The 24008-nt window shown below is 44.0% G+C and overlaps 1 protein-coding gene and 1 long non-coding RNA gene across 8 annotated transcripts in view; one reads left to right on the top strand and one right to left on the bottom strand.

Annotated features, from left to right (window-relative positions):
- LOC119177140 (enhancer of mRNA-decapping protein 4) overlaps positions 1–24008 on the top strand; it is a 99823-nt gene that overhangs the window by 28661 nt on the left and 47154 nt on the right. Inside the window, exon 1 of one of the 7 annotated variants that reach the window (XM_075878182.1) lies at positions 3860–3940. The exons of 4 other annotated variants lie outside the window; for them this stretch is intronic. Coding sequence is in view for 1 of the 3 variants with exons in the window: in XM_075878179.1 (XP_075734294.1) it covers positions 4018–4051 (34 nt within the window). In the remaining 2 variants the exon portion in view is untranslated. 2 more of the 7 variants (XM_075878179.1, XM_075878183.1) reach the window with 2 other exon arrangements.
- LOC142775861 (uncharacterized) lies at positions 11436–23952 on the bottom strand. Its single transcript, XR_012887100.1, has 3 exons — positions 23439–23952; positions 22758–22877; positions 11436–11998 (listed from the first exon to the last, which is right to left on the bottom strand). It is a non-coding gene; the product is annotated as an uncharacterized LOC142775861 (long non-coding RNA).

Below are 24008 nucleotides of genomic sequence, written 5' to 3'. Positions count from 1 at the left end.
AATAATAATAATAATAATAATAATAATGTTTTATTTTTCATCAATAGTTTGATGAAGGACAGCGGCAGGTAAAAGCTGCTCTTCGAAAGAGGCAGCTTGACATAGGCCCACAGACGCCTTTAGCACGACAGCACTGGCAAACAGTTAGCAATGTTATCTAAGCAACAATTACAAAAATATCAAGTTCAAATTCTAAAAATAAAAATAGCAACCATGATAACAATGTAGCAACTGCAAAGAAATCTTGAAAACTATACATGTGTATATCGTGCAATTGAGTTCGGGTACAGAGTAAGAAATCTATGCCAGCTTTCACATATTTATCAATTAACGTAGAAACTGTGTAGAACAACCTATCTGTGGAGTAGTTTGTTCTCGAAGTTTTTATTTTCCATGTTTCTTTATGTCATGTTTCGAACAAATTATTTGGCTGCAGTTTCGAGAGGTCGTACAAATAATGTCGACTTTCTTGAAATTGACGCCTGACCACCAATGCTAACTTAAAATCGTAGAGACGATGTAGGGGTGGTATTCCAGCCTGTTGAAACAATTCACTTCTGCGAGCATCATACGACCAGTAAAAAATTATTCTAATATACGTCTTTTGCATCAGGTACAGTTTTTGTAAGCGCGTGTTAGTCGTAGTCCTTCATACCAAGAAACAATAAGCAAGATGCCAACAGAACAGTCATTTATAAAGTAAGAATTTTACCTTGTATAGTAGAACAGTTTTGCCACTGTACACCGTGCCCTCTACGCGAGATAACTGACCCAGCACACTGTAAATGCGATCGTTTCAAAGCATATTGCTCGAAAATGTAACTCCAAGAATTTTTATACAATTTACTAACTCAATAATAGTATCGCCATACTTGAAATGTATGTTTTCATTAACAGACTTATTTTTAGGGCGGAATAGTACCGCCTTTGTTGTACTAGTGGTTATGTTTGATTGATAGCGCCCAAGGGCGACACCCGCAGTTGGGGCGCGTACACATGCTGAAAATGTGCCATTATACTCGTTTGTCAATGAAAAGCAGATCCCTCAAAGTGATATCAAGGTTTCTGCTAAAAGAATTTGGCGAGTGTATGCGTGTGATTCGAGCAATGTTACAGCACTTCAAAATGAAACAAAACACATTTGTCGCTTTACTTATGCGTGCCACAATATGCCAGTTAAAGCTGATGTTTCAAACAAAGTTTCTGCACTTTCGAAGAATATCCTACTTGCTGGCACACAGTGACGGCTTGGTGTTCCCCTTGTATAACTGAACTACAGTCCTCCATGTTGTCCTGACTTGATGGAAAATGCAACCACTCGGCCTCTTGTGCAGTTTCAATTGGGTTTTCAGAACTATATACTTCCCCAGGCTCCGCTGATGCTCGCTCTTCTTGAGAAGAATCTGCGTTGGACGTTCCCCTGTTAAGCCGAAAAAATAGCGAAGCATGACAGATATATTGTCCCGCTAAACGCATAAGGGAATACTGCTAACATTATTCTTATCCGTTGTTGTGTTAGACTTCAAGTTTTACTTACAGTATTTTTACTTGTATGGGTGCCAGCGTTGTTTCCCCCTGCGTTCGTTTTAGCCGCTTTTTCCGCGGCATTGGATCTTGCCCACGTGGATCAGGAGAAGCGGGAAATAAGGAAGGCACGGCTGTGGGCTTCAACATCTTCCTTTTCGTCACTGTTCTGTAATCTTCAGCGGTAAAATGCAGGCTGCATACCTTCGACCGGTCGCTGGGCTCCCAGCGATGCTTTCCTGAACCTTCATCAAAGGTAAAGGCGTATACGCATGGCTAGCAAGATTGCAAAATAACAGTCCATAACACCTTTTTTGTAATTAATTTTTCCAAAATGTAACAAGCCAAATGGGGAGGTTAAGAAAAAGCATAGCCACGATTTTATTCTGGGGAAGTACCTGTATACCCATTTAGTGCATTTTCATATTTTCTCGCAGCCTTTGTAAATGTCTTTTTAGATGACTACATTCGTCGATTGATGTTTAGTGATGGTACGTGGTCGAGTCCAGTGGCATACTTGAAGCCCTTTATTCGAAGAGCTCATTGGCTATACAAGGTTTCATAACAAAGCTGAATTTCCTAATGGCTGCTCAGTAACGAAGCGCGACCCAATACGACAGAGCCGAAACCGAGGCGCACTTGAGCGCCTTGGTCTTGGTTTAGAGCGCAAACCTCTAACCTGTACAATGACTCCGCCGTTGACGACGATGACTTCAGTGGTTTTTGTTCTTTTGCATTCTCCAAAACGAATCTTTGTCATGCATGATGTAATCTCAGATGCAGCACGCACATAAATAGAGTATCTGTCGCTGATTATTCCAGGTTCCTCATTTCGGTTTCACCGGCTGGGTCTCTTAACCCTCACAGAGCCGATGGGCTCATTGCACGAAGGACTTCAATTATGTCATTATACCCGACCGCCTGCCAGCCCTATATAGAGTGAACAGTTAATCGCCACATTTCGTTACCGGCGTAACGTTTCTAATTACCTTAAGTAAGCTTATACAGAAACGAACAAAGCTGTATGGGAAGATAGAGGTTTGAGATGAGAAATACATTTGACCAAATTCGGTCGCTAACTTCAGTGACACCCAGTGTTCAAGAGTTGTCCATCGCTAAACACACACACACACACACACACACACACACACACACACACACACACACACACACACACACAGAGAGACAAACTGTGGAGGCAGCACGTAAATATTTCATATCATTAATTTTTTTATGGATTTCGGCGGCATTTGTTGAGGCAGCCTTCGGGAAGGGTGCTCGAACCCCTCGCAACCCACCGCTACGCATTTTTACATAATTTACAGATTTCGTATATTTACTTTTTTCTTGTGTGCTATATTTAAATTTCTTGGCACTATTTGTGGAGCCTGCCATATTAGCCGCGGTACTTTAAAAAAGCTTTCATGTTTTTTAGCTCAGTGAATTAGCATAACACACGGAAATAAAGTTTACTAAAGCACCCTGGTGCTTCTTGCTAGCTTGCAACTCGTTCTGAATTGAAACGACTCTCAAAAACACAAGACTCACCTTTTCTTCCAATTGCCTCGATCCATTCTTCCCGTATGTCTGTGGCAGGAAACTCGTGAAAACTTACTTTACTTTGTTTGCCTTGTTCCGATTTGCAATATGGCACGCAGCAATACACCATACTTACATTTGAGGTGTCAGCTCATCTAAAAAAAAAAAACTGCACGCGGCCACTATTAGAGCTGACTACTGCAGCTATCTGCCGTCTGCAAGTTTCTGCACACGACCTACTGTGTTTCTGCGTATCTTCTGCAATTTGTGTATGCGTATCGTCTGGAACCATCGTGATTCAGTGTGAACAATGAATGCCTAACAATAGTTTTTTTATCTCGTTGGACTACGTTTTCATTCAAGAAATATTTTCATAATAAATTTTCCTTCATTTGTAGAAAAGTTCCCGTCTGCTTGCCACTGTGACCCTTTGTGTGCTTTTTTTACGGTTCTATTTCTGCTTCAAACGTCCACACGAATGCAGCCAACTCTGACGAGGAATCATATCGCTTTATTTGCCATATTTTACACATTCATACACAATTCATGCACAATAAGAACGATTTGCACTGCCACAGCGATGGCTGAAGCAGACGACAGCGAACAGGTGCTGCCTAGCGCCACGCCGCTCGTAGGTGACGGCCCTAGCGGCAGAAGGTATGAACTAGAACGTGGGCGCTGGAAGAGGTGCTCTCTGGGCAGGTCAGGAGTGTAGTAGGTCATGATCTGGCGCCTTTGTGCTCAGCAGTCGAGCTAGTGGCTCTGGCCGGCCTCGGCTTGGCTCGCCGTGAAGGTGGGTGACGTCACGGGTAACATGCTGCGCCAAAAGCGTCAGCATGTGCGCCCGGGGCAGCCTATCTCCGCTAGGAGGCAAGAGGTGTGGTATCATTGCGTTTGGCCGCACGAACGCACGGCCCCAGCGATCTAGCGACGCATGTTCGAGCAGTTTCGCGCATGCGGAATGCCGGCGCCCTAACGTCGTGGTCACGTATGTCGCTTGGGTACCCCGCACTTAAAACTCTTTTTTAGCAGTGCGCTCTCCGTTAACTGGCAGGCGTTGTCCGTGTCCGCACGGAGCCTGACATGACCGCCACCAAAGATGCGCATGTTCGCTGGAAGCGAGCAAAGCGAGTAGCTCAAACAACGCTACGCATCCATAAAGACGGAGAGAGGAGCAGGCGGAGGCGCCGGGGCGAGCGAGCAAAACCGCCACGACGACGTCGAATGGCAAACGCGCGATTCGACACGGGTGCCAGTTGAAAGGCGCTTCACGAGTGTACTGCGACTTCTTTGGGAATGCTAATTTTCTTTTTTTTTTGTTTGCCTCTACCTTGAAAAGGGGTTTAAGTGACTTCACGAAGGGCACCACGGTGCTAAGACCCACTTTTGAATTTTTGTTTTTAATAGAGTACTTCGTCAGTTGATGCTATTCCTAGAATTGAATTTTTGGTAAGTGAGCAGTTTGGCAGCTTTCTTTCCTCTATTAGAGCCTCGAACGTTACGGGCATGATTCTATATTGTGAAATAGAATTTCATCATGTTTTCTAGGTTATAATTTCATCACTTTCTTTGAATACGTCCTTTTGTGCTTCGTTGGCCAGCTTATAGAGCATTTCTTTTAGGTGCCGTGTATTGTCACGAGTGCTTTTGCGTTGATCCTGCTTTTTGCTACCACTCCTATTTTTACCTGCAACTATATATCTTCAAAGTGGTAATGTAGGTATTTGGAGCAATAATATTATTCTACTAACGCACTGATATAATAAACCATACGGCACCAACACGCACACGCACCTTGGCAATCGTAGTGTGTTCTCGAATGTGCTACTTGCTCACAAGCTACGCCTTTGAACGTGTGACGTCAAAGGTTTTAAATTATTCACCAGTGGGCGCAAGGGCCGTGTCTTGACGGACGCCTTCAGCAGTGATTGATTTCCCCACCACTGTGTTTAATTCGGGCACAAGTGCACTGAATAAACCGACATCTAGACGATTTCTCGCCGGGACCTCACAGTGTGTACCTGCTTGGGTACCATCACAACTAGAAATGCAAAATTTCTAGAATTTTTGAGCTGTCGAAAAAAAAGTTTTTACCCCTTTTTTTGAAAATTATGAAAAAATGGAAAAGAACAACTTTTGAGCGTATGGCAATAAGTTATTGCCCATTGTCAAAGCAGTGACTTATAATATGTAAATAACGAAATTGAAGTGCATTCTCACTTTTCACAAAGGAATATTGCATTGATGAGATCGAAGGCGGGCCAGAAGCACCACCACGAACTTAATTCAGCTCCCTGTGAATAGGTGCGGCTTCCAAGAAATATTATGGCTGTTAGAATAAAGAACCCAGAAAGGTCTATTTCCTCGAGGCTTCGACCATGAAAACATTGAACAAGATGGTAAAAGTACGATGTGAAACCTCTTATTTAGAGTCGGTATCACTGGCTCCATCTGTAGCTTGCTTTATTTTGTTAAAATGTTGCATTGAGAAAAGTGTAACAGCTGTTGCAGTTCTAACAGACAGGGAGTCCCCGTTTCCCGCCAACAGTTTCCCTGACCAAGAAGTGCATCCACACGTCGGAAATTGGCGTGACCATTGCAGAATCTGCTTGCACGCGGCTTTATGAGCGGACTTTCACCACAGGCTGCAGAACTGTATGAGGGAATGTAAAAAAAAGAAAAGAGCTATAACGGGTACGAAAACATGAGAACCGCCCCCAACGTGACCACACCCGAACGACAAGGCTACGGTATAGACTCAAGCTAAGCTGACGCTGACTTTATGTGATGTTTGGTGTGGTGCGCGACGTTTTGGTTTCATGTTCAACGCTGGGTGTTGCCTAAGCTTTATTTCTGCATACTTCACCCACAGAAATTTTGGTTAATTTTTCCAATTGTTCTAAAAAAAGGAAAGTTACATTTTTTTTGGCACTAGGCATCTCTAGTCACAACTACGTGACAATAAGTTGATCTGGCCTTGCAAGACTTTTTGCGCATGGTCCGAAAATGCTGCCGATGCTCCCGAAAACACGCGACCCAAATATTATAACGCAACACGCAGCTTGGAATTCGCAATGAATTCTCACAATCTGCTGAAAATTGCTTACTCTTCTCTATATGAATGACAGGGGAAGCTCAAAAATCACTCGTCGTGGCCGTTAGATTAGCCATTGGCTTATGGCGTGCTCGGTGATTACATGGATCGCTGTGGGAGGCTGTGACTTGTCCACGCGTGCGCGCGTAATCGCATTGAGCAGCCGCTTATTTAAAAAAAGACAAGGAAAAGGTGCTTAGCTTAGCTTCCAGTGCTTTTGTCGGAATGAGAATAGACAGAATGCGATTGAAGCGTCCGAGAAATCTTGTACTGGATGGATTAACGAAAAAATTGCGGTGGTGAACTTGTGAGGCCATAAGCTCATGGTGGGAATTCATTTCATGGCTGCTTGGAAAAGTGTTGCAGGGCTCCTTAAAAGCGATAGCAGAAACTCGTTTTGGAAAAATTTCTGCGTCGGTGTCGGCATGAGTTTCGGTGTTGGAGTCGTTGGTTGTGAACGAAAAATCATCGTATTGTCCGTGACCAAACACGCAAAAAGAATCCATTACCCTTTGTATACAGAATCAGTGGTCATAACCTATCGTTTGTTACTGAATGTAAATATCTTGGCCTCGTGATCACGTCGAACCTTAGGTGGAATAGTCACATAGCTTACATTAAAAATAAAGTAATGAATAAGCTTGGATTTCTGAGGAGAACCTTTCTAAATGCACGAGTAACATAACATTATTGGCATACAAGACATACATTAGGCCACTGTTAGAATACGCTGCTCCTGTCTGGGGTCCCTACAACCAACCACAAGTGAAATCGAGGGCATACAACGGAAATCAGTCAGATTCAACTTCAATTCCTATCATCGTCACACATCCGTAAGTGCTTTATTACAAGACGCGAACCTTGAACCTCTAGAGACACGACTCCATCGAGAAAGACTTAAAATGTTTTAACTAATTCACCATGAACTTGTTAAAATAGACTAGGACTTGTACATCAAACCGCGAGACCGGCGCCCTACTCGCTCATCTCATTCACTCTAATTAACTGAATATTCCTGCTGAACCAACATCTTCAAACAGTCTTTTTTTCCTCGTTTTCCTTTCAACACAAACATATTCTTTTTGTTTCTGAGCTGAGCGCTCGATAATCAAGTGCTGTTTTGCACATTCTTGTCACGTTTTTTTTTTTTTTCATTCCTCTGTCTATATTTTTTTAGCTATGGTTTGTTTTTTTTTGTTCTGTTGTTTTTTCTCCACGTTATTTGTTGCCGGCATTTTCACCCGCAATACTTTGTGTTTTTTTATACTGTTTCCAGTATTTCACACGCTGTAAATACTGATAATGCTGTAAATACTTTTTGTGTGATCTGTGCTGCTTTTTGTGTGATCTGTGCTGCTTATGCACGTTAGTTAGTATACTTAGAATTGTCAGAACTGTACGAAATTTTGCACATAGCATGATGAAGGCCTGTAGAGTGCAAGTATCTAATTTTATTTCCAATGCTGCTTAGTTATGTTTTTCAAAATATTACATAACATTGAAAGCCCTTGGCAACTAGGCCATAGTATATTATTCTATTTTAATATTGTATTTTCCCTTCTTACACACGAAACTTGTATAGTTCTCTGCGCTCTACAGTCCCAAAGAATCATAGTAAGCTATATCTGCATGCTTTATCTCAAAACTTTATAAGTCAGAATTATTGCATAACAATGGACATTATTCCACATTGTCTGAGCTGCAGAAATAAAACCAAACAAGCTACACATAAACAAATGCCAATTTGTGTTCAATTCAGACTCTTGTTAAAAAAATAATTTTCTGAGTAGCATCTCCCCTTAAATGCAGCAACTTGTGATTCGTCATTTTTAGGCTTGTGCGAATATTCGAATGCTTGGAATATTCTAATGAATAGGTGAGTATTCGAATTCGCAATAAACAAATAAATGCACACTAGTCCGCCTAATAAGAGGCCTGGGGTGCGGCCTCACCGATAACCACCGCCGGAAACGCACTCCCTCACCAGAGAAGGATTGGCCACCCTGGTGCGGTATCTGGCCACTACCTCCCACATGCATACGTCAAATAACTCACGGCCCTCAGTCCCCAGCAGCTGCGAAGCAACTGACCACGGCGGCGGTCAGATCTGCAACGCAGCAGAGGGTGCTAAGAATCTCTGGATCCGGACAGCCCGCCATTGGAACCTGAACTTGGTAACGTTTAATGCTAGAACATTATCTAGTGAGGGAAGTTTAGCTGTACTATTCGAGGAGCTAGAGGGCGTTAAATGGGGTATAATAGGGCTCAGTGAGGTTAGGAGGAGAGATGAGGCCTATACGGTGCTACAGAAAGGGCACGTCCTTTGCTATCGGGGCTTGGGAGACAGAAGAGAACTGGGAGTGGGGTACGTAATTCACAAACATAGCTGGCAACATAGAGGAATACTATAGCATTAATGAAAGGGTGGTAGGTATCGTAATTAAACTGAATAAAAGATACAAGATGAAGGTAGTACATGTTTACGCGCCTACATCCAGCCATGATGACGCTTCAGTTGAAAGCTTCTATGAAGACGTGGAATCGGCAATGAGTAAGGTAAAAACACAGTATACTATAGTGATGGGCGACTTTAATGCAAAGGTAGGGAAAAAGCAGGCTGGAGACTAAGCAGTAGGAGATTATGGCATCGGTACTAGAAACGCCAGAGGAGAGCTACTAGTAGAATTCGCAGAACGCAATAATTTACGGATTTTGAATACCTTCTACCAAAAATGAGAAAACCGCAAGTGGACATGGAGGAGCCCTAATGGCGAAAATAACAACGAAATAGACTTTATAAGGAGTGCACACCCAGGCATCGTGCAGGACGTATAAGTGGTTGGAAAGGTACGATGCAGTGACCATAGAATGGTACGGTCTCGAATTCACTTAGATTTGAGGAAGGAACGACAGAAACTGATACGCAAGAAGCCAATCAATGAGCTAGCCCTAAGAGGGAAAGTACAGCAATTCAGAGTATCGCTGCAGAACAGGTACTCGGCTCTTAGTGAGGAAACCAACCTTAGCGTAGATACAATGAATGATAATCTGACGAGTATCATTATGGAGTGTGCAGTGGAAGTTGGAGGCAGGGTAGTTAGACAGGACACTGGCAAGCTTTCCCAGAAAACGAAGAACCTAATTAAGAAGCGTCAAATCATGAAAGTGTCAAGTACAACAGACAAAATAGAACTGGCAGAGCTTTCGAAGTTGATTAATAGACGTAAGGTATGCGATGTAAGAAGGTATAACATGGAGAGAATTGAACACGCTCTGAAAAACGGAGGAAGCATCAAAGCAGTGAAGAGAAAACTTGGGATAGGCAGAAGTCGGATGTATGCACTAAGGGACAAAGAAGGCAAAATAACTACCAATATGGATAGGATAGTTAAAATAGCGGAGGAGTTTTACAGAGATCTGTACAGTAGCCGAGACAACCACGACCTTAATACTATAAGAACTAGCAGTAACCCAGATGACACCCCACCAGTAATGATAGAAGAAGTCAGAAAAGCTTTGGAGAGCATGCAAAGAGGCAAAGCTCCTGGTGAGGATCAGGTAACATCAGATCTGCTGAAAGATGGAGGACAGATTGTGTTAGAAAAACTAGCCACCCTGTTTACGAGGTGTCTCCTGACGGGAAGAGTACCAGAGTTTTGGAAGAACGCTAACATCATCTTAATACATAAGAAAGGAGATGACAAGGACTTGAAGAATTACAGGCCGATCAGCTTGCTCTCTGTAGTATACAAGCTATTTACAAAGGTAATTGCTAACAGAGTAAAGAAAACATTAGAATTCAATCAACCAAAGGAACAAGCAGGATTTCAAACAGCTACTTAACAATTGACCACATCCATACTATCAATCAGGTAATAGAAAAATGCTCAGAGTATAACCAACCACTATACATAGCCTTCATAGATTACAAGAAGGCATTTGATTCAGTAGAAATATCAGCCGTCATGCAGACACTGTGGAATCAGGGCGTAGATGAAGTATATATAAACATTCTGGAAGAAATCTACAGGGGATCAACTGCTACCATAGTGCTTCATAAAGAAAGCAACAGAATACCAATCAAGAAGGGTGCAAGGCAGGGGGACACAATCTCCCCAATGCAATTTACCGCGTGCTTACAGGAAGTTTTCAGAAGCCTAGAATGGGAACAGTTAGGAATAAGAGTTAATGGAGAATACCTTAGTAACCTGCGCTTCGCCAATGACATTGGATTGCTGAGTAACTCGGGGGGCGAATTGCAACTCATGATTAAAGAGTTAGACAAGGAGAGCAGAAAGGTGGGTCTTAAAATTAATCTTCAGAAAACAAAAGTAATGTACAACAACCTCGAAAAGGAGCAGCTCTTCGAGATAGGTAATAGTGCACTTGAAGTTGTAAAAGACTATGTCTACTTAGGGCAGATAATAACCGCAGAGCCGAACCACGAGATTGAAGTAACTAGAAGAATAAGAATGGGGTGGAGCACATTCGGCAAGCACTCCCAAAATATGACAGGTAGATTGCCACTATCCCTCAAGAGGAAGGTATATAACAGCTGTATCTTGCCAGTAATTAGCTGCGGAGCAGAAACCTGGAGACTTACAAAGAGGGTTCAGCTTGAATTGAGGACGACGCAGCGAGCAATGGAAAGAAAAATGGTAGGTGTAACCTTAAGAGACAAGAAGAGAGCAGAGTGGATTAGGGGACAAACGGGGGTTAAGGATATCATAGTTGAAATAAAGAAGAGGAAATGGACATGGGCCGGGCATGTAGCGCGTAGACAGGATAACCGCTGGTCATTAAGGGTAACTAACTGGATTCCCAGAGAAGGGAAGCGGCTTAGGGGGAGACAGAAGGTTAGGTGGGCAGATGAGATTAAGAAGTTTGCGGGTATAAATTGGCAGGAGCAAGCACAGGACCGGGTTAACTGGCGGAACATGGGAGAGGCCTTTGTCCTGCAGTGGACGTAGTCAGGCTGCTGATGATGATGATGAATATAAGATCAATGGCAACTAGCGGTGATTGACTACGGGAGCTGAAGGGCTTGTGGAAATTATTTAAAGAAATGCAAGAACTTGACTTTCAATAATTAAACAAGGTCCTGTGTGACAGCGCGTCTTGTCCTATGTCTAGTTTGATGGAGGAGGTTAATAACACGTAAGCAATCGAACACCTCAGCTGCACTCCATACCATCCCATGTGCAATAAAATGGTTGAACACTTTAATGACACTCTGAAGGAAATGCTTTGCAAAAATAATGCGAACAGCTAGCAAATCTGTGGGATCAATACTTTGCTCTATTTCTGTCCACTTATCATGTAGTGCGACAGCGTGACACTGACATCATGTTCACTTCTCACAGGGCATTTCAGCATGTTATTAGAATGACTTACTTTTGAGGACGACACTGATGCTTTTTTTTTTATGCAGTTGAAGGTGCAAGCAACTTTTAGATTGCAGGGCCGGTGTGGACAGGGGAACACTCCATGAAATTGTGTGTAAATATCAGTGGTAACATATTCTTTTGTGTTCTTGAGTCTGTGAGGAATGAGAGCCTTGCAAAGAACAATAGTTCCAGAACTCTGAAATACAATCGCAATATTTGTCAGAACAGAATCTTTCTTTTGCCTCTGTGCATGAAGCCAAATGCAGTTTTTGTCTCAAACAAGAGCCCCATTTGGAATGCAGGACAGTGTACGATGCATTGCCGCTCAGGTGCAGGAGTCAAACACCTACCAGCAGCATACCATACTTGCCACATCAATGGCATTGCGTACTGCTGTACTTCATTGTCAGGTTGGAGACCTCCTGCTGTAGTCAGTCCATGTCTACGAGGGTCTCTGAAAGAATTTATTTCACATCCATGAATAACGCCGTACCTTTGAACCTTGACAGCATTGCTGTGCCACAGTAAACACAAATCAAGTGAAATAATGTTTCGACATATATCTAAATAGTGCAGAGTGTGAGGTTGTACCCAATCAAGCTGTACAAGAATGATTTCAGAAGTTCTTTCATTTCTTTGTATGTTAATACTTGGGTGTTCTGCATGGTTTCTATATTTTTTTGTTTTAACAGAACCCACTTTTAACTACAAATGCATTTCACCAAAAAATATATTATAGCTGATATTTAGTATAAGCTTGGCCGCTGGATGAAAAAGCGCATGGGTACGACCCGCCGCTGCTCCAAAACTGGCGTGACTGGTCTAGTTCCCGAACCACTGCTGGGGCGCCACTTGGGGGGGGGGGGGGGGGGGACAGTTTTTGCGAACGCCTATAGAATCGCATGCACGGCATGTTTGCGGTAGTTATGATTGAGCGCATGCATTTTTGTGTGACCCGCAAAATCTTTTTTTAATATCTGTCTGGCGTGTGCGCACCAGGTAATTACCGCCTTTGCTTTTAGATACCTGTAGCCCTTGCAAATTTTTGGTATTGTCTTGCCCGAGATGGAACCTTGTACACCGATCAGTTTTCGCAGAAATAAGAATTGTGAGCACATTTTACTCAGATCTCTCAAGATCACAACTAACAGATCTGGAAGAGCTACACTTTTCTAATGCATCTAAATTAAATAAAGTAACTGAGTATGTTGCTTCAGAAAATGTTGCTTCAGATTGAATCATTTCATTTAGAATATGTAACCTCAGTAACTAGAGTTGCCACTATTCCTTTAACACAAAATAAGATAGACCTCTCACTTCCTCCGAAAACCTATATAGTATTCATACAATGCAGTATCAGATGCAACAGCCGCAAAATATACTTAGAATGTGTGCAATTTCGTGACATTTGTCTCGAGCCTCTTTGAAATTTCAGTGACTGTAATTTAAATGCTGGCAATTGAGCCAGCAGTTATGAAGTGAACAATATGAAAACTGTGAGACCAAAAGAGTGATGAAATGCTGCAAAATGCGAACACAACTGCTTGCGTTCCTGTGCTTTTGAATGTTTTCATCTCTTTCCGTCCCGACGTTCTTATGATAATGCAACTAATTCTGCAGTGAACACATAATCAGAACAAGATGTGTGAAAATATTTTGTTTATTCTCAATTTAGGGCTGACCCTGGCATTTTTAATTTTTTTGTTACTTCTTCACACTTTTGCATAATAAAACGACTAGACAATTGCTCCAGCTTGTACGCTTCTATGTCTATCGAGAATGAAACCATCCATTCGGTCTTTTCATGTTAGTCTCTTCAAGGGCACTAGCGAATGCTGATAGCACTCCGACGTGCTTGTCTTCTGCTAGGCTCTATCATTCATTATTGTTTATTTGTTCTACTATGTATCGTCGACAAATATGCACCTGTGCTCGCTCAGACAAAGGCACGTCACGTGCACTTGACTGCCCTATAGCAGCGCCATAGTTTTGCGATGTGTAAACATAATGAAAACGTGGTTGTCATTTTCCGGCCGTGTATATATATATATATATATATATATATATTGAAGAAGTTCTTACAATTGGCCAAACGTACTTGGGAAGAGAAGAGACACAACTTAGCGGTTGTCTTAGTTTCATATCCAACCGTTTCGACCGGTGGACCGGTCTTCGTGGACCGGACCTGACTTATTCACAAACCCTTCAAAGACCGGTCCACCGGTCGAAATTGTTGGATATGAAACTAATACAACCGCTAAGTTGTGTCTTTTCTAGATATATATATATATATATATATATATATATATATATATATATATATATATATATATCATATTGCCTTGCCTATTTGAATGGCACATTTCATGATGTATTTTTTTACAGCCTCATCAATAAAGTTACGAGGACCGCATCACCAAGTTTGTAGAAAACACTTTTATCTAGCATTTGAAGCTAAATTACTTTCCGGAACACTACCCTGTACCGGATAACATGAAAAATATTCAAATGATGTTTCCTTGCTACGCTTTGAGAATATAAAAGCTATGAACGTTCTATTGTAAAGTGTCCAAAAAATAATTGTCTAGCATTCCGGCTGAGAAAACGCAAAAGTGCTGAAACAAACGTCACAATAATCAAAATATGTAAGTTTAAGACATCTTCATAAATAGAACAATGACTTTATCAAGCATTCAGTGCATACAATTCAGCCACATGCATTATGGATTTTTCTGTCAGCCTCAGAGCAAGAAGCTGGTTCTGAAAAAGAAAAGGTCAGGTACTCAGCATGCACAGGAAAAATCAATTGGCTTTTTAAATAGATAGCGCCTCGTAGTCTTCTAAATATGCGATATGTCATCGCTATGATAAGCGAGATTAAAAAAAACACTGATTAGAACAACCGAGTGCGTCACTGTTGTGACACAGACTAGCTAATTTGCTGTGGCTGTTGCCCAGAGAGAGCCACCGCCACTCGTTTCCCCGTCCCTGCCGTTCCTACCTCATCGCACTGCAGTGGGCGTAACTGACCCTACGACTGACACGCACTCTCCCATAGAAAGCCTCTTGACGCGGCAGGCCATACCATGCACTTTTTCATCCAACGGCCGTGGTATAAGCATATATACACATGTGGTTAGCCCATACTGGCGTACATGGCTTTGCTAGTTTCAGTTCACTTTTCTAATGTCTGATCAAAGGGTTGCAAGAAACAATTTTTAGAAAAAGTAAAACAATGGTTCTTTTTTTGGTTTGTGCTTAGAGTGACGATATGTGTGTTACATGCCGATATTTCTCTGAGAAATTTTAGATTGAAATCATTTTATCTGATAATTATATTGGCACATGTTACATTACACACTTTGTGCATTAGGAGACCATGTTATTTTATAAGACAACATATTTTGCTATCCATGGTAGCAAAAGTGAAATAGGTTTTTGTTAAACTAAGCCCACCAATAAAAACGTTTGCTAATGAATATTTACTTGCTTGGAATCAAATGGCCCTTACTTCTTGAATGACCTTCAAAGTTTTTATGCTTTTCATTGACAGATGAATAACTGAGTTTTTTTTTTTTTGTGCCCCAATGGTGCATAGTCATCAAAGACACTGCACAAACGATGAACGATGGCAGAAGCTGAATTCACATTTTCATTCTTCGCTATTTCCCAACTGTCTACCTCATGGGTATCATACAAAAATAGTCCTTTTTGCTACATAGTTCACATCAATATAAAAAAAAAGGCTGTTGGTACGAAAGAAGAGGGCTTTTGCGTCCTGGTCTGAGGGCAAGCAAGACGTCGTTTCGTCGCTGTCTGTAATTACGTTCGTGGCACTGGTGGAGGTGCTGGGTAAATGCGCCTCGGCTGCAGATTTTCAGCCAACACACCGAGCTACTTGGAGACAGCTACAGCTCCCACGGCAAGAAGCAGTCGCCGCCTGCGAGGACTATCTCCCGAGTACGGTCCCCTCTCTCAAGACGAGATGGCAACTTCAACTAACAACCAGGCGAGTCAAACCAACGACGCCTATTCTTTTCTCCCGCATGTTTTTCATGCGCCACAAACACCACGCTCATTTCACGGAGACATTTATGAAGATGTTGACGACTGGCTTGACCACTTCAATCGAGTTGCCAACATCAACGAATGGGATGAAGCTCGCAAGCTGCGGAGAGTTTACTTTGCGTTAGAAGACTCTGCCAAAACGTGGTACGAGAATCACGAGGGTTCTTTTGCGACGTGGAATGAGTTCAGCCGACAGTTTCGTGATGTGTACCGCAGCACTGAAAGGAAACAGAGGGCGGAGCAGGCAATCTCCTCTCGGAACCAACGACCCAACGAGAGAGTTTCGATGTTTGTCGAGGACATGCTTCGACTCTTCAAGCGTGCTGACCCTGCAATGTCCGAGGAAAAGAAGGTGCGGCATTTAATGCGTGGGGTAAAAGAGCAGCTCTTCGCCGGACTCGTGCACAATCCACCGACGACTGTGCCAGAGTTCATAAATGAGGCAACCACAATGGAGCGTATCTCCTGTATAGGTCGTCACAGTATGAACGCCGCGACGTGACCCCTGCTGCATGCTTTATCGGGGCTGACAGCGAGAGGCATGCCCTCGCTGAGTTCATAAGAAGCGTCGTGCGGGACGAGCTGCGCCAACTCCAAGCAGCGGGACCCCAACCACCAGTAAGCGATCTCACAAACTTAGTCCGAAATGAGATCTGACAGGTGGTCACCCCACTCACGCCAACAAGGCCTGAGGCCCCTGTGCTGACTTATGCGGCGACTCTGCGATCTCCTGCATTCCATGGCCCTGATCCCACCATGGGGAGAATGGATCAGGCTAGCCATCGATTCCAGGGCACCTCTTCGACTCCGACACCCGCCTCAAGGTTTCCGAGTGCACCAACTTATCGTCTGTCTGGATCGCAGCAGAACGCCACAAAGGCCAGCGTGTGGCGTACGTCCGATAACCGTCCACTCTGCTACCACTGTGGCGAAGCGGGTCACGTCTACCGTAACTGCCAGTACCGCCAACTTGGTCTCCGTGGCTTTCACCCTGATGCTCGGTGCCCGCGTTACGGTGAGCGTCCTCGCGACATCGAAGCGTACCTTACGGGCCAGCAAGCTCCTCGCCTTGGTCAACACCCCCAATCACGATCACTATCACCTCGCCGCCCCAGGTCACCTAGCATTTCCTCGTCATCTTATGCTCCTTTCAGAGGCCGGTCACCGAGTCCCCACAGGGGAAACTAGAAACCGCGGCTCCTGGGGGTGAAGCCACGTCCCAACGAACTGTCAAAGAGCCTCCTTCGACGCAAAGACCCGACGAAGACCGTTCTCACTTTCCAGTCGTTTCCGAAAGTCATAAGACTGTTTCCGCCGACATCACCATACACGTCGATAATCACGTCGTCACTGCCCTCGTCGACACTGGCGTCGATTATTCGGTTATGAGCAGCGCCCTAGCATCCCAACTGAGGAAGGTAACTACCCCTTGGCAAGGACCGCCATTGCGCACGGCAGGGGGCCACCTCGTCACGCCGACTGGAATGTGCACAGCCCGTGTTCGAATCCGTGCTTCGACATTCATAGGGTCTTTCCTCGTATTACCTGTGTGCTCCCGTCCACTCATTTTGGGGCTGGACTTTCTTCGCGAACACCGCGCAATTATTGACCTACGAGACTTGCAGGTGTCGTTCGAGGACCCGTTTCATCCTGAACCGGAAAACGCCCGCTCATCGAAGGCAGCCCTACGTGTATCCTCCAAATCTGTTACTCTGCCTCCTCGCAGCGGCCTTTTTATCAACGTTGAATGTGACCAAGACGTCCCCGATGCTGTAATTGCAGAAGGAAATTTGTCCCTACTTTTTGCACAACAAATCTGTGTTGCCCGAGGTATTGTTCAGCCTAGTAGAAAGCAGGCTTGCCTATTAGTCACGAATTTCAGCGAGGAGTATCGCCATCTTACCAAACACACTGCGATCGCATACCTTGAGGATATTGCCGACGTCCCTGGTCCCTCAACATTATCTGCTCTTTCGTCGTGCGACGATTCCGCCATGACATTTGCAAGCACTCTCGACGTAAACCAGGGTCTACCGTGTGCACAACGGGAACGTCTTTTGAAGCTACTCGGCTCATTTCGGGACTGCTTCGCTACGACTTCGAAAGTTAACCAAACACCGCTTGCCAACATCGTATCATCACCGAGCCTACCGAGAGACCCATTCGACAGCATGCCTACAGAGTCTCGCAAAAAGAACAATACGTTATACGCCAACAGGTCCAGCAGATGCTCAAGGACGATGTCATCTAGCCATCGACCAGTCCCTGGGCGTCCGCTGTTGTGTTAGTAAAGAAAAAAGATGGTACTCTGCGATTTTGCGTCGACTACCGAAAGTTGAATAAGATCACGAAGAAAGACGTGTATCCTCTACCACGAATAGATGACTCGCTGGACCGCATTCGCAATGCTCGTTACTTTTCTTCCATGGATCTACGCAGCGGCTATTGGCAAATATCTGTTGATGAGCGCGACCGTGAAAAGACCGCCTTCATTACTCCTGACGGACTCTACGAGTTCAAGGTCCTTCCCTTCGGCTTATGCTCGGCACCAGCTACTTTTAAAAAAATGATGGACACGGTTCTTTCTGGGCTAAAATGGCAATCGTGTCTTGTCTACCTTGACGATGTGGTCGTCTTCTCGGACACGTTTGAGCAGCACGTCCAGCGCTTACAGGCAGTTCTTCAGGCAATTCGAACAGCTGGACTTTCTCTCAAACCTGAGAAATGCCACTTTGCATTCGAGGAACTGAAATTTCTTGGTCACGTCGTCAGCCACGCCGGTATACATCCAGACCCTGAGAAAACGAAAGCTGTTGCCGCATTTCCTGTCCCAACGAACAAGCGCGACCTCCGCCGATTTCTGGGACTCTGTGCATATTACAGACGCTTCGTCAAAAGCTTTTCTAAAATCGCTGAACCTCTAAATGAACTTACGAAAGATGGCGTACCGTTTGTTTGGGGTCATGATCAGCATCACGCCTTTGAGACGCTACGAAACCATCTCCAAGCCCCACCTGTACTCGGTCACTTTGACGATAACGCTGCCACAGAGCTACACACGGATGCCAGCAACGTCGGACTTGGAGCTGTGCTGGTTCAATGGCAAAATGGCGTAGAGCGCGTGATTGCCTATGCAAGTCGAACACTATCATCTGCAGAGAAAAACTACTCTGCAACAGAAAAGGAATGCTTAGCCGTTGTTTGGGCTATAACAAAGTTTCGCCCTTATTTATACGGTCGACCATTCAGGGTAGTTAGCGACCACCATTCTTTATGCTGCCTCGCCAACCTCAAAGACCCTTCCGGTCGTCTAGCACGCTGGAGCCTTCGGCTGCAAGAATTTGACGTTACAGTCATTCACAAGTCAGGACGCAAACACACTGATGCTGACTGTCTCTCACGTGCACCAATTGGAAGTACGAACGCGAACGTTGAAGAGGACGATACATTCCTTTCCTCAGTGTCAGCAATCGACTTGGCTCAACAACAACGCGACGACATGGAGCTAAGACCGCTGATTGACTACCTCGAAGGCCGAAAACGCAGCCTTCCTCGAAACTTCGCACGTTCGCTGGCCTCGTTCTGCATCAGGGATGGAGTCCTCTATAAGAAAAATTTCGACCATATCCAGGCTACTTACCTACTGGTCGCGCCGACCTCGCTTCGGGACGATATTTTACATGCTTGTCACGACGAACCATCATCCGGACACCTTGGCTACACGCGCACATTGGAAAGAATTCGCCGCTCATACTACTGGCCCCGCCTCGCGAAGACAGTCAAGCAGTACGTCCGCACATGCCGCGACTGTCAACGCCGTAAGACTCCACCTGTCCGACCAGCAGGACTACTACAGCCTATCGCCACGCCGAAGACACCATTCCATCAAATTGGCATTGACTTGCTCGGCTCATTTTCCACCTCTTCGTCTGGAAACCGGTGGATTGTGGTTGCCACCGATTATTTAACGCGTTACAGTGAAACAAAGGCCCTGCCCAATGCTACCGCAGCCGAAATCGCACAGTTTTTTGTCACCAGCATCGTACTTCGTCATGGAGCGCCAGCTGTAATAATTACTGATCGTGGTACAGCTTTCATCGCAGAGATGCTTCAAGAAGTGCTGAGAGTAAGTGGTACAGAACATCGGAAAACCACAGGTTATCACCCCCAAACAAATGGACTCACTGAACGGTTGAACAAGACCATTGCAGATATGCTATCAATGTATGTGGCCGTTGATCACAAGAACTGGGATGATATACTCCCTTACGTAACTTTTGCTTACAATACAGCAGTCCAAGAGAGTACAGGTTTCACCCCATTTCGCTTAGTTCATGGTCGAGAGGTCACTACAATGCTCGACGCAATGCTCCTTCCCAACAACTTGAGCATGTTCAACACGGACGCTACATTGTTCGCTCAACGCGCCGAGGAGGCCTGTCAACTCGCCCGATGCCGTATTCAGGCTCGCCAAACTGCCGACGCACACCGCTACAACCTTACACACCGAGAGGTTACCTTCAAACCAGGCGATGAAGTTTGGGTGTGGACTCCCATCCGACAGCGTGGTCACTCTGAGAAGTTGCTTCGGCGCTACTTCGGCCCTTACAAAGTTCTGCGCCAACTCAGTGACGTTATGTATGAAGTTCTCCCTGAGGGCGCCTCAAGACATTCCCGTCGGTTTCCACAAAGTGATGTGGTGCACGTGTCAAGACTCAAGCCATATTTCTCGCGTCATACATCGAACGTGGACTAACTTACCATGCAATGACTATTTTTTTGTCACTTTGGTTTTTTTATTGTCTTGCGTACTTACTCCTTTCTTTATTGAGTACTTCTATGACGCCAGCCCATTTTTTTCCCCTTACGACGGAGTTGTTGGGTCCCATGGTAGCATATTTTCTTTCTATTTTTTTTCTCAACGCTCAATACCAGCATGGAGCCGATGCTTTTCGAGGAGAGGGAGTAATGTCACAGGTAATGGGTATGAGCCATCAACTGTAGGTGGAATCCTTTGGAAGTGAAGAAAGAAGAGGGCTTTTGCGTCCTGGTCTGAGGGCAAGCAAGACGTCTTTCGTCGCTGTCTGTAATTACGTTCGTGGCAATATGTCGTGAAATCAAACCAGACTAATTTTACTAGAGGTGCAAAACAATGGAACAGCAGCATTTCTCAGCAGATGGGATTTCGGCTGCTGAACTAAAGCCCCTGGGCAAGCTACGAATGATGGTCATGGAGTCGCAGTAGAAGAAATGCAAGCAAATGCAAATTGCTGATTACTTTTCATTTTGATCTTATTAACTCTGTCATGTAAACAAACATGTCTTGAAGAATAAATATTCACATACATTTCAACATTAAAGGGAAGCTGAAGGGATTTTACTAATTTAATCAAACTTCGTGTTTAGGAAGGACCGACATTATTGTTGACGATGTCATAATTATTTTCGCGGTTGTTGCAGCAGGACCTTTAGAACAGGTGAAATAAAAGCTTGTCTTGCTCTGCTCCCGTGAGCGCGCTGAACGTGTGGGCATGGAAACATAGGTCACGTTCGTTTTCTCTGTGCCGGAGCAAGTGTTTTTTCTTATCTTCAACCACGGCCTCCGTGACTAACTTATGACGTGCCGTTGCTGGAACTAATCGAAGAGGCCACACTTCAGCAGTGCTGCTGTTGCAGATGGCGTGTCATATCGAGAATGATGTCACCGTGTTCGCTCGGCGTCGCGAGAAGCCCGGCAACCGCAGCCGCTGTTTTTTTACCAGAACATGCTATTGGTGTTCACTTTTGAGAACTCTCGCATCGCTTTTCTAATTCAGCAGGAATCAAACTGTCCTTACATGCTCCTAAGTCATTTTTTTTTTTAGAAAAGTGCTTCACCTTCCTTTTAAGGCTCACTGATTGTGTGCATGTCGGTGCTTGTTTTTGGCATATCATTGTCATCATCAGCCTGATTACACCCAGTGCAGAGCAAAGGCCTCTCCCATGATCCGCCAATCAACCTTGTTTTGTGCTTTCTGCTGCCACGTTATACCTGCAAACTTTTTAATCTTAACGGGCCACCAAACTTTGTCTCCCCTTCGTGCGTTTGTCTTCTCTGGGAATCCAGTCCGTTACCCTTAATGATCAGGGGTTATCCTGCCTACGTGCTTTGTGCCCGGCCCATGCCCATTTCTTCTTCTTGATTTCAACTATGATATCCTTTACACCGGTTTGTTCCCTGACCCACTCTGCTCTTTTCTCGTCTCTCAAGGTTACACCTATCATTTTCCTTTTTATTGCTCGCTGTGTCATCCTCAATTTAAGTTGAACCCTCTTTGTAAGCTTACAGATTTCTGCTCCGTAGGTGAGTACCGGTAAGATGCAACTTGTATTTACCTTCTTCTTGAGGGTTAGTGGCAGATTATCATTCATGATTTGAGAATGCTTGCCGAATGTGATCCACCCTATCCTTACTCTTCTAGTTATTTCACTCTCATGGTTCGGCTCTGCTGTTGCTACCTCTACAAGACATGTCTCATTTAATGAAGAGACGAGTTCTTGTACAGTATCTTGTTTTAGAACTTTGACAATGTCACTCCCAACATGCATGCGGTATTAGTAAGTTTGTTTCAGCACTACTATAGCTGTAACTACCACTGCCTTGTAACAGTCTTCACATTCACAGCAATCTATACCCAATTTGAAAAAAAAAAATGCTTTACTACAGGCCCATTTGTTGCCTAGTTATATGTGATACTCTATGCAAAGTTCGACATGTAGAGTGAAGTACTTTATGTGCATCCCATCGCATGCACTGTCGAAAAGGTTTGAAGCCTGCACATTTCCTGTACACTGATTATTCATAAAGCAAGAAACAATAATCTGTGCAACCAGTTTCGTTCAGCTGGAATATAGCGTACAAGCACGTGACAATATCACTGCTTTTCAGTCTAAGGCTTCCGTTTGTCTGCCTGGTATATTGGTGGGGCACGGGGTTGTCAATATGGCAACTGTTGCCCTTCTAACGACTTGATGTGGGTAGCTTAGAAATCAATGGTTTATCTTTTGTCCTCCAGTTTTCTGAGAAAAAAAAAACTGATGAGGAGAATAAAACAGAAATAGTTCAACGAAATTAGGTTCAGTAAATGAAGTGTCTTCAACCATACCTTGTGAGGATTTTGGCCCATAAACTTCCTTTCAGAGATGACACATTTTCCGCTGACTTGAGGTAGGTTCAGAGCGATGAAGCATCCAAGCGTACACTGATATGATCAATTGCTTGGAGGCTGCGATTGGGTTGTATGAGAAAAAACAGTCCTAACTACTCCGGTAGAAGCGTGAACGGATTTGCGATACATGACTAAGAAGAATGTATATGGGAACACTGAATATAAGAAAGATAGTGTGGGCATAACATTGCTATTTTTTTAAATTTCTCTTGTGGATGGCTTTTTAAGGAATTTGTTTTAGTGGTGTTCTTCAGAGGACAAAGCTGGGTAATATAATATGCTTGATTGTAAACTAATGAAAAATATACAAATGCGTGTATGTACTAGAGGTTCATTTGCCTCTGCCATGCATTGAATTTATGAGCATATATTGCAGCGAACTGATTTTGAGCAGAAAGAGGTAAAACTTATGCTGCGATGATGTGATCTGTGTTGCAAAGCTTAGAAGTAAAGATATTTTCAGCAATTGTGACAGCGAAGGGAACAAATCTCAAACATTCAGAAGGTGTGCATCTCATTAGTTGTACAAGTCAAAAAGCCTTATGAAATGACAAAAACTGTAGCCCATGCAAAAAAAAGTGGTTATGTTTAGATGGGAAGCAGCGCATTTTAACTCACCGATGATCACTCCCACATTGTGCATGATTATTACGTTTTCGTAGGCAGCCCACGAGACGTTAGCCGGCGTTGAATTTTCAAGCTAGGGGCTGCGCAGCGGGGCGTCGGTGAATCATAGCAGCTGACATGGTTCACAAGCTTTCAGACACGTTCGCTTTGTCGTAGCGGCGCGTAAAGTCTGACACACAAGCTTGCATTGTTGTATCAAAGCTGAATTAAAATAGAGATTTGTAATGCCGATCGATAAAAAGTACAGCAGCTAACCGCACAATTAACTGATAGGAACATGGGCAGAAACACAGTCGATGTCAACAAGCTGCTGCTTTTCGAGCATCAGAATCATTTCAATACTTGAACTCAAACAGTCACCACATTTGAATTAATAATAAATATAATAAAAACATATTTTACTTAATTTTTATGAAAAACGATGCGGTAACTACTTATCTAGCAGTTTTTTGGTATATCCTGAAATAACAATTTCAGCCGCGTTGAGCGCACACTAACTTATCCGACTGCTAAAAGAGTAATAAGTAGTTCCACTATGCGCGCACATGGTGAAACTCTCCG

The sequence above is a fragment of the Rhipicephalus microplus genome, chromosome X (genome assembly GCF_043290135.1).
Source record: "Rhipicephalus microplus isolate Deutch F79 chromosome X, USDA_Rmic, whole genome shotgun sequence".
NCBI lineage: Eukaryota > Metazoa > Arthropoda > Arachnida > Ixodida > Ixodidae > Rhipicephalus > Rhipicephalus microplus.
The sequence above is the reverse complement of the archived record's forward strand: the minus strand, read 5'-3'. Positions and strand labels throughout refer to the sequence as shown.